This window comes from Monopterus albus, unplaced genomic scaffold, assembly GCF_001952655.1.
Source record: "Monopterus albus unplaced genomic scaffold, M_albus_1.0 scaffold31.1, whole genome shotgun sequence".
Classification (NCBI taxonomy): Eukaryota; Metazoa; Chordata; class Actinopteri; order Synbranchiformes; family Synbranchidae; genus Monopterus; species Monopterus albus.
Window position 1 is genome coordinate 5,791,239 of NW_018127911.1, and position 16,586 is coordinate 5,807,824.

Consider the following 16,586-nt stretch of genomic DNA (forward strand, 5'->3'; position numbering starts at 1 on the left):
AAAGAGTGTAATGTGTGCAGTTTATGAGGTGATGTGAAAGAAATGAGCTGATTTGTAACAGGAAACGTGTGTTGACCTGATGATGGCACCAGATGAGAAGTCAGTTGATCACCAAAGTTGTTACCATTCATCCTGAGGGTAACACACAATCCGTCCCAGTGGTACTGCAGTGGTGGACCAACCAGCTGACAGACCAACATTGCTCTCTTTAGAGCCACACTGCTAGCGTGGGTATTTTTTTAATATTAAATTCAACCATTTTGGTTCTCACAAAGCTGTGTGAACTAAACCATCCCTTTCACATGGTAGCCCTCACTTTCCCTTTCACCCTTTTCCTACGTGAGTCTGTGTTTCTGACCCTCTGTTTACCCTCGTCTTTCCTTTCCCTTCTGTTTGTCTCTCTTTTCCCTCCCTCACTCCTCCTGTTTCCCTCTCTCCCTCCCACACTCTCCTTCCCCATCAGCTTGGCCCTCAGTGGATGTGTGTGCTGCCATCACATGTATTGTACTTCCCAGCACAGAGCCACACTTTACAGTTTAGACCAGCTCTGTCTATGCTCCCACTGATCCCTTTCAATGGAAAGCGCTCTGCTGGACTTGTATTCAGGGGCTGTTTATCTCTCTTGTGTGCCCCCTGTGTGTGTGTGTGTGTGTGTGTGTGTGTTCAGTTGATGTACTGTATATGTATACCCCTCACATTCCTCTAAAAGAGGGTTGCTCCTCCCTTTTGTTTAATCAATAAAATGCTTGATTCCTGCATTACGCAGAACCTTAAGTATCTGCCATCAGTACAGTAGCCTTGTTTGGACCATGTCTCACTCGCTAATGATCAGACATATTCAAAACAGCTTTTATGCAGATTCCTGTCAGACAGGACTAGTTTTACAGTTGGTTAATGCTGTATCCAGAATAGCTTAGACAATATAGGAAGCTTGGGCCATTTTTGCCCCTAATATAGCCAGTTATAGGTCCTTAGAAAAGGAGAGAGCAAAGCATTCATTTGGCTGATAAATGATGAAAGTTAATATTAAAATAAGTTGAACAGCCGGTGTAGTTGAAAATCATGGTGCACAGTTGTTATATAGACTAAACGATGAATGTATCGATCTAAAATGGATCACTGGAGGAAATAGTTGTTGTAGCCCTGACATTAAATCACCTCCACATGGATCTGCAGTGTTTCAGATGATAGGATAATCACACATCTTGTAATAAATGATTTAGAGGAAGGATTTGTTTTCTGTGCTTATATCCATTTATTACACAGTATTAGAGGTGCATTTAAGCTCTATTGCTTTTTTCCATAATAAAGCTCTAAAGGTACCAATAGCCCTTTTTATTCCCATTTAGGTGGCCTGCTGCTGCCTTCTCAAATAACAGGTATCAATTTTCAGCAGAGGTCCTCCTTTTAGGCTGATTTAACTTCTTGCTCTCTGTCACTGTCTTAGTTTTGTTGGAAACCACTGCTTGGCACATGGTGGTGATCTAACGGTTCAGTTACCGCTGTTACTTTTTCATAATATATAAGTGATTATTTCATACCTCAGTTCCAGATTTATGCTATGTGCTACATAAAGCTGAAAAAAATTTGTAGGTAACCTCCCTAGTCCCTATAGTCTTTGGTGCTGTTAAGCAGCAGTAATACAGCTGCACTTTTTCACTGTCAACAGCTCTGTCTACAGCTGTAGCTTTGTGTGCTCTCTGAGCAGCTGGGATATTTCAAGAGGATCTAGTTTAATGGCTGTAATATTGTAAGATCAGGTGTGTCATGACCGCTGTGTCATAAATAAACGTATCTCTGTTTTCTCTTGTGCCTTCCAAGACCATGTACCTGGTGCAACCTCTATTTTCATGTGGAAAAAAAAACAACAACCATAGTTTACTCCCTCATCCAAATCTTCACGGTTTTAAATCCTGTGCATGCATGCCTGTCTACAATACTGTCAGTGCCATCGGTCTGTGTGCCTTAAACCCAGGTGCATGACACGTACCTTTGTTTGCCTGATTGTGAAATGCATAGGTGTCGGTGATCATATGACTGATAGTGACGCAAGTTGTACATTCGTGTGTGGGTTTTTGCTTGTGTGTATGCACGCTGCTCTGCCAACCCCCAAGCCAGAGGCCAAACTAGGTCACGTTTATTTTCTCTCTCTAGCTCAAGGGTACGTGTCTCACCTAGTGAAGATGATGGATGATGAACAGGCCATGTGTTTTTACTCATGTTTGATTTAGTTTCTGGTTTACCCCCCCCATCAAGCATTAAGCATTTCTTTCATTATGTTTTTCAAAAACTACTGTAAAAAAAGTCTTGTACTGCTAAATAATTTTTATCCCTGCTGATCCTTGGAGCTAATGTTGCACTGTCTTGTCTTACCGCTGTCTTGTTTTGTCCTTGTATCCACTCTGTGTCCTTTCGTATATAACTCTTTAGCTGTAGTTGCTACAGCTTACCTGTCCCTATTAATACCTACAGATTAACCACCTGTGATTCACAGGCACTTGTGTTGTAGGTACCTGACACATTTTCAGGAAAAGCTCTGCAAAGATGACACTTAAGTTTTAGTTGGTAGGCAGTTGTAGCCATCAGCGCTGGGGACAGAGCCATGCTGCTGTGTATCCAGCGATGGGGATGTTTACTAGCCTACTAACTCATGGCTGCTGCTGTTATTGTTTTTGGTTCTCCCTCTGAAATATTAAAAGAGAGAGAGAGAGAGAGAGAGAGAGAGAGAGAGAAGAATCTGGTGTATTTCCACTTGAAACTGACTCCTCGCCATTCTGAGGAGCTCACTTCGAAGCCAACTTTGTTAAAACTTTACATTTGTCAAATAGTTTTTTCCACTGATTAGCCTTCAGCTGAGCAGGGGGACGTTTAGCTGTTTTAGAGTGGCATGATCCTCCCACCACCTCACATGTTCCAGCTGTCAGCTGTCCTGCACCCTGAGCTGTGGGGAAATTTCATACATGTTTCATAAGTCTTACACCTTGAAGTTCTAACTGCAGCACAATAAAAGATAAAATATGTTGCTTAATATGTTTTCAATCGTTCATTCACACACTGCTGTCTTTAAACCATTAGTTTGAAAAATTGACTGGAATATTTCCAGAGCCTGAATATAGTAAAGCTTTTTTTCAGATTTTCATTCAGTTATTAAGAATAAGTCTCCTTTTCTATGTTATTCCAAAAGCATGTTTTTATCAGAAACAAAGCAGGGCATATTTGGTATCACAACAGTACTGAATCATGTTAATTTTCAACAATGCGCCACAGTGAGAGGATCAAAATCATCAAAATAAAATTAGAAATTACTTTTAAATTACACAAAAGATTTATATTCTTTCTGACAAGATGGTTCTCTATACTGTGTAAATAACAATGTGAATCTAAACCTAAGCCATATCTAATGCCAAAAGTCTTTTCTTATTGAGGTTCCTAGTAATGTTTATTTTAGATGTGAGGTCACAGCCCTGTATCTGTTTGGGGTTGCTTCACATGAGCTCCATGTACAGTTAGAGCCTGTCTCCCCCTAGTGGTGGACTTGTGTTCTACAGTACAGTTGAAGGCTCTGGATACAGAGACTTGATTATGAATTTATGAGATAGATCTCCTTTTCTTAATGAAGAATTCTTAATCATGAGCTAAGTTACCACTGCAGATTATAATTATAAAGAGCTGAGTTAGGCACCAGTTTGTCCAGATGATCAAACTTCATCCCTTCAGTTCCTTCAGTTGATTGTATTCGAAACTACGGCATGCTCCTGCAGTCAGCTGAAAAAATTCACTTCATGAATTTAAGTGTGCCTTGAGGTTTTCACAGAGGCTTTGAGAATAGATTCCTCTGAGAACGAACCCCACGTCCTGCTTTTAATGACCTTTTAAAAGCAGAATGTTTGATGTATGCAGTGAATTTAGAGCAGAAGCTTCCAGTGTGATGCCTTTTCAATGAACCCCAGTGATGAGTTGAAAAGTGTTACAGGCAGGCTTGTGCTTGTACCTGTAATCTGTGGAAATTTGGCTCACAGGGCAGTGCAGTGTATGTTGTCAAGATAATCTTGCTGATTGAGCACTCTGGCAAAGCTGGTGTAGATGCTTTTTTTTTCAGTATTACTTGGAAATAAGGTGGTGCAAAAAGTCAAGGGTTCACATCCTAGCCACAGTGAAATGACAGGGAAACTGAAATAGAATCGGGAAAGTCCCAACAATAGGGACTTTTTTGTGTCTAAACTATTTGAAACCAAAACAGCAGGCAGATTTGAGTTTCTGTCCAGCTTTAGTAAGCTTTGCTGCACATTGATTCAGGTCTTTACACTTGTCCTCAAAAGTTTTGAAAAATGACTTTTTCATTGATTTTTTTCTTTGCTTATGTTCTTAACACTGACTCAGTGATGTGTTCCTTTCCTCTCCCAGAGGATGACGTTGATCTGGAGGCCCTGGTGAATGATATGAACTCTTCGTTAGAGAGCCTGTACTCCACCTGCAGTGGTCAGCAGACGGAGTCCACTCCACTAATTCACAGCGGACAGACCTCACACCATCACCACCACCACCATCATCACGCACAGCACAACCAGCCACGGCATGGTCAGCACTCACACGCTTTAAGCCACATCTCCGCAGAGCCGCTCTCCTCCTCCTCGTCGGTGGACTCGCCCCAAACTAGCTTCCGACGGTCACAACCCGTGCACATCCTCGCTGTCAGGTAGGTGTTTACATATATCATGAATGATATAAATAATTCTTTTGTCTACTTCAGCAGCTTATATTTGGAAAGGAGAGGCACATGAACATCCTGCAGGCTATAATGCTTCAGAGTGATATAGAGAGCTTCAAAGTTTAGGCCCAGAGGTGTCCATCAGTCCCTAAATCTGGTTTTGAGCACAAAGTGTATTCCTTTGCACCTTGAAGGATGTTGCTTCATCACTGAGGTTGTGCTGCTTTTGATGTAATATAAAATGTGGTGACTAGTTATATTTGTATTTATTGGCAAAAAATAAATAAGCTCTTGAACAGCAGAAAAAATAGTGGCTAAAAAGTGACACCAAAGCACAACTTCAAACAGGTGAGTTTCAGTTTGTCAAATGTGGAGCTGAATTTATTAGACCTTTAATCAAGATGAATCATTTAGCTGATTGACTGTTCTGGTAAACAAAAATGCTCTTGTCAAGCCAAACAGTAACTTTTTCCAGCTTCTGAGTTGTTAATGTTTGCTGCTTTTATGTGTCCTATGTGATAGCTAATGAAATACATTTGAAAATGTCACTGTTTTATAAATAAAGAAATAATTGTTTAAGTGAGAAAATAATCAGTATTTGTCCATATAATATATCTTGGGTAGAACTTAGGATCTAAATAAAAAAAAATGAAGGCGTTCATACAGTACATACAGTATCTAAATAAGTCTACTTGTGCAAGTATACATGTGAAACACTCGCACACACAAACACATGCTCAGGAACGTGCAGCCAGCCAAAGTGTGGCACAGAGCTATACTGTAAACCATCTCCCTCCAGCCTCATACATTTGCACATGCATAGCTCCACAAACAGATCTCAGATCCCTTTTTCACTCCACTCTGGGAAAAGAAGCCTTTCACTGCACATTGTTGTCCCTCCACACTCTCTCAAAAAGCGGGCATAACCTTCCCTCCCCACTCTCCATTTGTAGCCCTTGAATGACCCATTCCTCCATGTCACTCCCTGTTTGTTTCCAACTGCACCTGAAGGAGAAGAAAGGTATAAAATGCCATTTATTTTAGTAGCAAATGCAAATGTATCTCTCAGTTTAAGAGTAGTAAAGCATATTCCTCCCAAAGATGTAAGAGTATACACTGAGTGGACACTCACATATACACAGGCTGAGCCTACAGAAGTATGCCTGTGTACACAGACTGCACACAAACCCGCATTCAGAGTAGAGCTGGTGTCTGCTCCTATTGTTCGCCTTTCACAGAAACAGAAGAGGGATGGTCCACTAATGGAATATTCTGTCTTATGAGTTCTCTGTGTCTCTCTCTCTCAAACACATACAGGCTCCCACATACAGGCACAAGCCCTGAAGTTATTATTATTCAGGGCTGACCGCCGGATAACCCTGTTCTCAAGATCAGATGAAACGACATCAAAAGGCCCGTTCCCTTTTGAACTCACTGGGTTCTACAGAGAGACAGAATTTGATAGAGAATGACAGAACGAGACCAAGAGAGCCTTTTACACTGATTCTCTGAGCTAGCTATTGAGTTAGAATCTCACAAATTGACCTGCCCACTTAAAAAGAGAAAGTTTGACTGCTGAAAAGTTTATCATCAGCTGTCAAATCATCATTGCTCTTTCAGGCCATAGGCCTACACTATATGGTCCCAGTTTAAACACTGCTTTAAAGTGAGGTCTTGATTCAGTATTGATGTGTGATAAATATTGCAGAAAATTAGCCAACAGGCTGCAGGGGCCTGTGATTTCCACTTGCTGGGAGGCCGCTCATTATGGGCAGATCAGACAGAAACTGACATGAGCCTGGATGCTGTACAGCTATACTTTATTCATCCTTACTCTCTCTCTCCTGCATATATTTTACATTTCAGTGTGTGTCATTCCAAAGTTCTTCTACTTTACTTCTTAAGAGGCTGTTTTGGGTCATGACCTTAGGCTTCAGTTATTATTTTTACTCAAATCATTAGCAAACACAAGCTTATACAGCAGTGCATGTTCAATGATATTTCTTTGCCCTGTTTCCGTTGTCCAGGAGGTTGCAGGAAGAGGAGCAGCAGCTGAGAACATCATCTCTCCCAGCCATCCCCAACCCCTTCCCCGAGCTCTGCAGTCCTGCAAGCTCACCTGTTCTGAGTCCGGGGTCCCTACCTCCCGGAGAGCCATCTGCTGGCACATATGTAAGTCAAAAGCATTCAAAGAAACACTGTTGAAACATCATCTCTATTAAGAAACTTCAGCTTTTCAGGAAAGCAGATTTCAGTGTGCATTAGAATTTGGTGTGGTTGCAATGGAAACAAACCATTGCTTTCATACTAAACGTGTGACCGTGTCAGATGCTTTTCCATTTGAAAAACAGGATATGAGACATCTGCTGATTTAGATTTACTAGTGTGATGACAACTGAGACGTGTGACTCACGTTACTTGTATTGAAGGGTGCAGAACTTGAATATCGTAAATCAGCTGTTTTTAGTGGTCAACTGTGTGTTGGACATAAGCGTTTAGGAATTTTCCCTGCTCTACATCTGGCCCATGTTTTGCTCATCTAAGTCATGTTGATTGCTTGCATGTGATGGCACTGAATTGTGCAGTGCATGTGTGTGAGCAAAAGAGCTTGTGGCTTTGTTTTGAGAGAAAAGAATGAGATGAAGAGTGGAGCAGCAGAGTGCTTGTGTGTGTGTGTGTGTGTGTGTGTGTGTGTGTGTGTGTGTGTTCATGTGTATGTGCACCTACTGTGTTTCTGTGAGCCTGATTGCCTTTGTGTGTTAAATGTGTTGACAAAGATTTACAGACTGGTCCATCTATTCCTGGAAGTCCCAGTCTCGCCATTGTCGCTATTAATGAGCTTCATATGCGGCCAGCCAACGCTGCTTACAGTAATGTGAGGGCGGACTATTTCTCATAAATACATTCCCCCGCTTCGATCCTGGCCTGTTCTGGTCATGGCTCCAATGGTGCAAGATCACAGGCTGCTGCTCTAGTTAAGTCGGTTTTGTCCAAAATGCAAGCCTGAGTTTAATGTGATCCGCTCTGCTTTCATTGACGTCAGCTCATAAATCACCTGATGAGTTGATAAACTTGCGGCATCCAGTAAATATTTAAAGGGTCTGGAAGTTGTAGTGCTAGAAGTTACCAAGTGGGAAAGCTCTAAAATGCTAATGTTAGACTAAGGCTTGTAAGGTTGTATTCCATTCTAGTCTCCACGAGTGGGAAAGTTGTTTGCCTTGAATTATTTGCTATGAAATAAATTCAACACTACATGGTAAAGCTGAGTTTGTATGGTAAATAGGTAAAACATTAATGCTTCACTAAGCTGTTTTAAGTTTCACATAGATTTACTATTACATAACTTTGACTCTCTTTAAGTAAAGCAGGATTAATAGAGACCATTTTATTAGACCTGGTTGTGATGGGAATGTTGGTTTTTGAATTCCCAGATGGCCTGTTAAAGGTGGAGTATAGATCAGGAAACAGAAAAACCAGGACAATGGAGGAAGTGCAGGGGAGGTGGAGATTAGTGGTGGTGGATTTTGGTGGTCAGTAATCAGATGGTGAAATGTGTAAAAATGTGATCCATAGAAACTGACACAGCAGACCAAATTAGCTTCTTTGAACCATTCAAATGTTCAGATTTAGGGCTACTAGATCTGCCTTTGATTACAGTTATTGCCACACATCACAGCAGTCCTGTTTCTGATATTCTGTTCATGCTAAAACCTTTAAAGAGCAGGAATTAATGGAGCAGGGAAGCTGTGGATGTTTGACGATTGAATATCCTACAGACCCCGACAAAGGCCTCAAGCTGAAATGCAGTGGTCTTGCAATAAAGTTGTTCAATACCCAGCATGTTCATGTATTTTTGCCCTTTTCGGTTTGTTTCTTTTCGTCTTGGCAGCGAGTGAAGTTGTGCCACACGTTTCTTAGATTTTTGACTTAAAGCCAAAGAGTGTCGGGACTCTTCATTACAAATCATATACTCTTTTTCGTAGCATGATGTAAGCATAGTTTCTGTTTTGTCTTTGGTCACACAGAAAAAAATAATTGTTGAATTGAAACCATATTTGATTAGATGTTTATGTAACATGAGATTGTCTTTAGTTACATAATCTTTGAATGACAGAATCAAATGATGCGTTAAAAAAATGTATATGCACGTTTTGCATCATTTGCTAAAGCATGGCCATACATGAGTTTACTCCTGTAAAAGTAAACCGATCCATATAGGAAGAACAAAGTGTTTACTGATCTGGTTTTGAATGAACCACCAGACATTTGCAATGAAGAAGTAATGCTGAGAAAGCTGTGGAAAACTGAATTCCTTGTGTGCGTGTTTACAGTGCACACACCAAGCACACACAGTTGTGTAAACTTGTGAGTCCACTGTCCATCCATCCATGCATATGTGTGTATTTGATTTTCGACACATGTGTGCTTGTGCTCGGTCTGCCTGTTTGTTTCTATGAGTTCTGTAAACTATTTACAGCATTGGCAGTGTCTATCCGTTGTTGATGGCAATGGAAAATATGTCTCACCGTGGTTGTTCTCCAGTGGAAATTCAGTTCAGCACCTTTGCACAGCAAAAACCTTCCTGCAGAGTTGTTTCATCACACACATGTTCCTCTTGAGCAGCGATGGTGCTCTCTTTCAAACACATATTCCTCCCTTGAGTGATTTAGACACAAGAAGAACTAGGCAGTCTGCTTAGGGTTTGACTTGTGAGAAGGTGAGCAGGTATGTTTTTGTTCCCCGCCCTCGCTCCTCAGACCTCATTTCAGCTGTCAGTTCTTTTTAGTACTGTTTTTATGTCTCCGTACTAGCAGCAGCTGTAGCCAGAGGCATTATGTTTTCAGGGTGTCCATCTGTCCCATTCTTTTGAATGTGATATCTCAGGAACATCTCGATGGAATTTTTTCAGATTTGCTACAAATGTCCATTTGGACTCAAGGATGAACTGATTAGATTCTGGTGGCCAAGGTCACTGTGGCCTCACATCTGTCCCATTCAGGAACACAACTTGACCGGCAGGCAGAAGCAAGGCAATATTTCTAGTTTTGTCTTCGTCTCTCTTTGTCTCTGTCTGCCTCCCTCCCTGCCCACCAAACATCCACTCCAGTCAGCCAGCCTGCTTGAGAAGTTTAGTTTACTGAGTTTTCTGACCCCCTGGTGATTTCTGACAGACTCATACTTATGTACCGCCTCACTATCACTCCTTGGTCTCTATGCGGGAGGTGTGTGTACACAGTGCACGGCTTTCAGGAATCAGTGGGCAAGCTGTTTGACATGGCCATATGATTCCCAGTTACAGTACCTCCCTTCCCTCTGCTGTCCTGTTGCTCCACTCTTAGCCCTCCTCTCTCCGGCTTCTCTTTCAGCTGTGCACTTTTAAAGGGGAAAATCTGAAATATCCGTGCAATATGTTCAGTGACTGAATTGAATAAAAATATAGTACAATGTTAAAAAATTGCTCATACATTCCAAAGGAGTTCTGATATGTGCACGCCAAACTTAGGATGTAAGCTGTTATTGTGGATCATACAAACATGACTTGGGTTGTGACAAATCCTGAAACTGCATACATCTTCCCTTCACTTCAGAAAATATTAGGAGCTTGTGATGACAGTAAGCCAGTATATCTATTATTTTCTCAGTCTAAGTTCTTGACAGTCTGTTTTTAGTAGTGTTATGTACTTACTTGGACACTGTGTTCAGTCAGTCTAGTGTGGGAACACTTATTTGATCACTGGGTGGCCAGATTTTGTTGGATTTACTGTACTTGGACAGGATGTCCTTTAGTGCACTGTATTCTGTTGTATGGCAGGATTCCTGTACCCTGTACTCTGTCCCTATGTTTCAAGTCAGTGTCGTTATCTTCCTCTTGGTCTGTCTGTGTCTGTGTGTCCTGGATGGTATGTCAGTGTTTGTCTTTCTGTATGTCACAAGTGTGTTTCCTCCACCCTGTAATGTAAACTTTTAGTGTAGTTGATATTCCTGCCAATTTCAGCTAGTCACGAGCAATGTGCAGTGTATCCTGTAACAATTTAGCTCACTGGGCTGAATGCATATTCACAATTCACAATGATGTAAGAGGCCTAAAATAGCACAGGGTACCAGACAAACAGTGGAGGTTGGGTTGGCACCAACGATGTTAGCAAATGGGCTGTTGATGCTCAGTGCCAGAATCACTGTCTGGTTGCATAAGTCAGACAAAAAAAAAAAAATAAATAAAATAATGCTACTGCTTTCTATTTTGTGCAGGTTTATGCTAACTTGACTGGCATTTCTTCACGCTTTCTAGCCCTGACAAAATAATCCAAGTTAGGTACTGTATGTAGAAATCTAGCATCTGTTTATGCTATGTGTTTTCCCATTTGTACGTGATACAGTAGGTATGTAAAATGTTCAGGGTTATGCAAATATTGCCTCTTTTTCTAGTGTTGGATCTGTGTGCAGCACATAATCAGAGTGCAGAATGTACTAAAATACATATAAACTGTAAGCATTTAGTGCCTGTCCTTTGGACATGGATAATACTAACTGTATATTTGCAATGATTTACAGTAAGTGTGTTGCTTACATTTAAATATTTAATAGTTAAAATGTATATCCTGCGTACATTGCCCTCTATTTGTAAATCACCGACCATAAATATGTAGAATACATTTTTACATGCCTCTGCAATTACATATCACATAATAGTTTTGTTATTAACAGCTGTTTCTTCATTTTCTCTGTGCTCGGCAGGTGAGATTGCTTTTTTTCCTTAATGCTTTTCCGTCCATTTATTATCTGGATTGCATTCCAAGATCGTTAAAACTCTTCTCTGAAAATTTTGAACGTAATAATTGATTTGGCCATAACAAGCTGTAACACTGACACCTCATCTCTTTATAAATTTAAGCTGGCGAACATGTTAACAAACATGTCACACATCACCTTTTTATCACCATGTCATGTTATATTTTGGTCAGCAGGGATTCCTGGGAAAAATGTCTGGCTCTTTAGTTAATAAATGCTGCAGTACGTGCACCAGTTAGTTGCTAACTTTGTCTGCCGTTCGATGCTGAGAAGTATACAGTGGGTTTAAAGCTGCCTGCTGCGCCCAAAAATGACACTGATGAGAGCGGGGAGAATGAACCAAAACAGTTGTGTTTTGGGCCATAACTGCAAAACCATTAACAGAAAGAAGTGTAGATGCCCCCATAGAGCTGAGGGCAAATGCAGTGCAGAGTCAAGTCATTCTGTGGATTCTTCACTAATAAAATCACTTCATTGCCAAATGATGTAATCCTTAGCTTCTAAGTGCCAATGGGTTATCAGTTATCAAGGTCATTTTAACAATAAAAGCACTTGAAGAATCCATTCTTGTTGCTAAAAAGAAGGCAGTATGATTTAAAGTAGAAGCACCCTGTACATAAATGATGAGCATCGATCCAGTCGTCCTCTCACTCTCTAGGACTGAGGCATGGCATCCCCTGGCTGCCTTCTTCCTGAATGCTGGAAATCCTCCAGGTCAGAGGGCAGATTTTTCCAACTGTAAATGAAAAACAGAATGGAATGCTGCTGATGCCCAGGCTACTGGCCTCAATGTGTGGAGCGTCTGGGGCTTTACATGAGGGTGTGTATTTAAATCCAAGTATGTGTTTTTAAGGAGGTTAGGTTTTGTGTGTGTTTTAAGTGTATGTGCCCAACGTATGTGAGACGGTGTTCAGCAGTATGTTTGTGTGTGTGTGTGTGTGTGTGTGTGTGTGTGTGTGTGTGTGTGTGTGTGTGTGTGTGCGCTCTCTGCTTCTCATCGTAGCGCTGATGTATTCTGCAGGCTGTGCTTTGCAGAGATCAAAGGTGACACGATGCCAGAAGTCTGGCTCTCCCAGCTGCCAGCCTGCTTCTTTAAGTGAAACATGGAACAGACACACACGCACACTTGTGTAATCACCAGGTATATGTTTGTGGTGTGTATGCGTGTGCCTGGTATTACTCTCATTGGGGGGACTCGGTCTTCCTTGTTGGTACCATATGTTGGTGTCCACCATATGAATTACTGAATTTTAGGGTGATGACTTGAACCCTTTTCATATGTAGATCGTAGATCGCCTCATCTCATTTATACAGGAGGTAGGGTGAACTTACTGTATCTTGGCAAAAATACTACCTCTCGTGTCAGGATTTTAGAGGGTCAGCATTGAGCCCCCATGCTGGTACAGCGTGTTTTATACAGAACCATAAGCAGAAAACTGGAGGAAGCTCCCACACTGAATGGGCAGTGTTAAAGGGGCTGGGGTTTAAGGTTGAGGTAAGGGGCTAAAGTTAAGGAAGTAGCATGTATGGTTAGGGTTGGGGCAGATCTCCAGGAAATGGGGTTAGGTGTTAGGGTAAGGGACTTGGTAGGAGAAATGTTGTGTAGCTGTTATATGATGTAAAGGTATCTTGTGATCCCATGAGAGATGGGCCGTGAATTCCCATGACACTTTAATAGATTTAATTCATCCATTCATGTAATGTAAAGTCCCGATGAGGAATGGAAACAAAAGTGAGTGTGTATGCATGTGTGTAGCCTGTACTGTTTATTAGCCCTGGGATTGTTTGTGTCTTTATAATTATTTGTAGCTGATGTGAATATAAATAATGTACTCAAACTGAATGTTTTATTGCGCTTGTGCATACATCCATGTTTACGTATTTGATGCATGCCTGACTGTTTGACTCCTAATTCCTAAAATTAATTCTGGTGTTTAAGTCCAAGGCAAACACACACACACACACACACACACACACACACACACACACACACACACACACAAACTAACTCTCTCTCAAACACACCCACAAACACTTGCATGTTATCAGATGCTCTTTGTGGCAGAGCTAAACAGAGCACGGGGTGCAGTATGCTTTGTCAGCATATATGGCCCTACTCTCATGTTCTGTGTCATACACATACGACATGTACACAAACTGACTGACCAGATTTGCAGCATTAAGTGCTGTGAAATACAAATTGTTTGGTTGTTGCTGAACAAATGCCACCTGGAGGAGAGCCAGGCAGGTTTTGGTTGAATGTAGAACATATTATGTGTCAGGGCCATATTTATCCCCTCTGTCACTAAATGGAAACATACCTAGACCTGGTAGCTAGACCTGCTGCTGTGTGTGAGACACACACACAGACAACAGGCACACACATGCACATGGCCTGTTGTTGAATTATAAGTGAGGATGATTAGCTTGAGTAATGTCTTAGTTTAAATAAGACTGGCGCTGGACAGACTCACTTGGGAGTAGATCAGGATCTCATAGCTCATGCATAACAACCATTGTGGCTATAGGAATTAGAATAATACCAGTAGCATTGTCTAGAAATTGTACTGTGAGCTAGATGCTATCACAAATATTAAAGTCCCAACAGGATCAAGACCTCATCAGGGGAAACTGTGTTATATATAGTTTTTTATGACTATAATTATGTAGCTGTGCTAAATTAAATTAAATTTCCATTAAAAAAGACTGCTAACACAAACACAGAGGGATGCACAGAGACACCACAGTGGCATCTGCAATCTGCTGTTGAAACTAGTGCCCCCAAAGTAATTGTGCTATTATTAATCCGCTTCAAGAGAGAGTGTATTTGGTGGGCTAAGCTGTGCAAATTTCCCAAGTCAGCCACTATACATGGTGAAGTAAATACAGCAGTTCTGATATGAAACTGCAGACACCAGGAAAACAAGCAGATACACTCCCTAGGTAGCCATACAGTTTATAAAGCAATACAGGCAAACTGTCAGGCAGATAAAGGATGTACTATTGTAGGCCCCTTTTATTCTAACATGAAATTACATCATCAGTTAATATTTCAGTGATAAATTTACTTTATGGAGGAATCCCAACCAGAGTAATTTAAATTTTACATTTAGGTAATGTTAGGAAACTGCACGCCTTAAATATTAGACAATAGATAATAATTCATTCTGTACTTGGTGCTTTTCAGTAGTAAACTTAACTAAATAAATGTCTTTCCATATGACTGGACCACCCAGGCACTGGGAGATGATGCACCTTCAGTAGGCCACTCCTTGGCTCAGAAGCCAGGCAGTGTAAGATGAGAAGGCCCAACTTTCATCCAAATACACAAGATCCCATTGCTCTTACAGCTAATGGGAATCCCTGCTAGTGTTCGATCTCTCTCTCTCTCTCTGTATTTTAGATTGTTGAAATATCACATCACATATATGTTGAGCTTTTGTCTGTGGGAAACTACTAATTAGACAAAAAATGAACAGTATAAAAAAATTCATTTACTCATGAGCGTATACAATTTCTGGTTAACATTCTGACAAAATTTAAACTTTAGACATAACACAAGTGTCCTGTTTGGAGTGTGTTTTTATGTACTTGCACACCCAGAAGTGCACGAATACAGGTATATACAAATGTGTCTGGGTTTGTGTTTGTTCATGTTTCACAAAGAGAGCACATTGCTGCCTGTTGGCATTTCATCTGGCTGAACAGAGCTGTTGGGCTCATGTAGGTCATGGAGGCTGCATCTCTCTCTACCCTTCCCTCCCCCCATTCCCTCCGTCTGCTGTCTTCCCCCCATCTCACATCTATCTTTTGAGAAAAGTAGGACAGCAAAGATTTCTGAAGCTGCTGCTGTAAAAAAGCTGAAAAAGAGGGAAGAGAAATGAATAAGTTGTTAAAATATTAATGTAAATTATTTGTGTTGTAAACCATTTTTAAATAGTAATTTATTACATGGTGCCTTTTTATTAGATTATTTTGTCTGTATTTTTCATCTTGCATGAAACACTGGGAGCTATTTACTGTGTGCTTAACTGTGTTGTTCATTCTTGTTAAAGTTTGAAAGCCAACTAATTCATGTCATTGTTATCATTAATATATTAAATATGAAGTATTATTGCAAGTCAAATTAGAGAGAAACTCTAGTTTAAAGCTGGCAAATAATGGACAGAAGCGTGTGATGTCACTGAATGCAGTTTTGATACCGTTTGTAAAAAGCCTGCTCCTGTGGGATTTGAAGACAAAGGAAGACGAGCAGCATGACTCAGAAAGCTCAAAGCTCCGAAAGCTGTCTCTGGGTTTTGAGTCAGCAGAGACGGAAAGAGAGAGTGACAGACTGAAGACACTATGATCTTGGCATCCCCACAGACAACCTCCCACTGTTGAAGACACTTTGTACCGAACTGTGGCACATACTGTGATTCCTTTGAATGGGAAATTGTTGTTTGTAGTTGTCTGTGATTCTAATGTGCCTCACTTTACACTCATGGGACAAAAGGAACCGTAGATGATTTCCCTTAATACTTTTATGTCTCTATCTGGCTTCCTTTTCTTTTCCTTTTGGTATTATTCAGTAGATTTATATAGTTTTATGATCATTCAAGCACAAATTGATTTATATTTGTTATTTGTTACAACAGCATGCAGTTTGTGTATGAAATGTCTGGTGCAGATTGCTACCTTTTTCAACGTGCAGCGTTGCCACTGCCTACCATACAGCCAGCGGGCTGTTTCCAGTGTACTGCCAAAATCAAGCCAACGCTGGCATCCTTTATCAGAACAGGTCACAATTCCCCTTCACCTTCCTTCTGCCTTCCTGCTGTAATTGGACAATGGCCCCAAATCAGCAGTGGTCTGAAAGGACATTTGCAGCCCGGGGTTTGCTGGCACTCAGCCCTGCTGCACAATTAATGATCCGCTGCCATGTTTTCTCTAGATGCTAAAGTATTTGGCTCCATGTGGAGGGCTTTCAGCAGCTAGTCACAGTAAATGGAGAAAGCTGGCTCTTACATTATCATAGCCCTGTCTAGATGGTCTTTTAAGAGTTGTGTTGGTGTGCATGTGCAAATTGCCACATCAATCTGCCCAGCAT

The 16,586-nt window shown here is 41.0% G+C and overlaps 1 protein-coding gene across 4 annotated transcripts in view; it reads left to right on the forward strand.

The window, feature by feature from the left end:
- grb10b (growth factor receptor-bound protein 10b) overlaps positions 1–16,586 on the forward strand; it is a 58,493-nt gene that overhangs the window by 23,332 nt on the left and 18,575 nt on the right. For all 4 annotated transcript variants that reach the window (XM_020596792.1, XM_020596790.1, XM_020596791.1 and 1 more), the window contains 2 exons: positions 4,405–4,696; positions 6,736–6,880. In XM_020596792.1, coding sequence (XP_020452448.1) covers positions 4,405–4,696; positions 6,736–6,880 — 437 coding nt within the window. The remainder of the gene's footprint in view (positions 1–4,404; positions 4,697–6,735; positions 6,881–16,586) is intronic.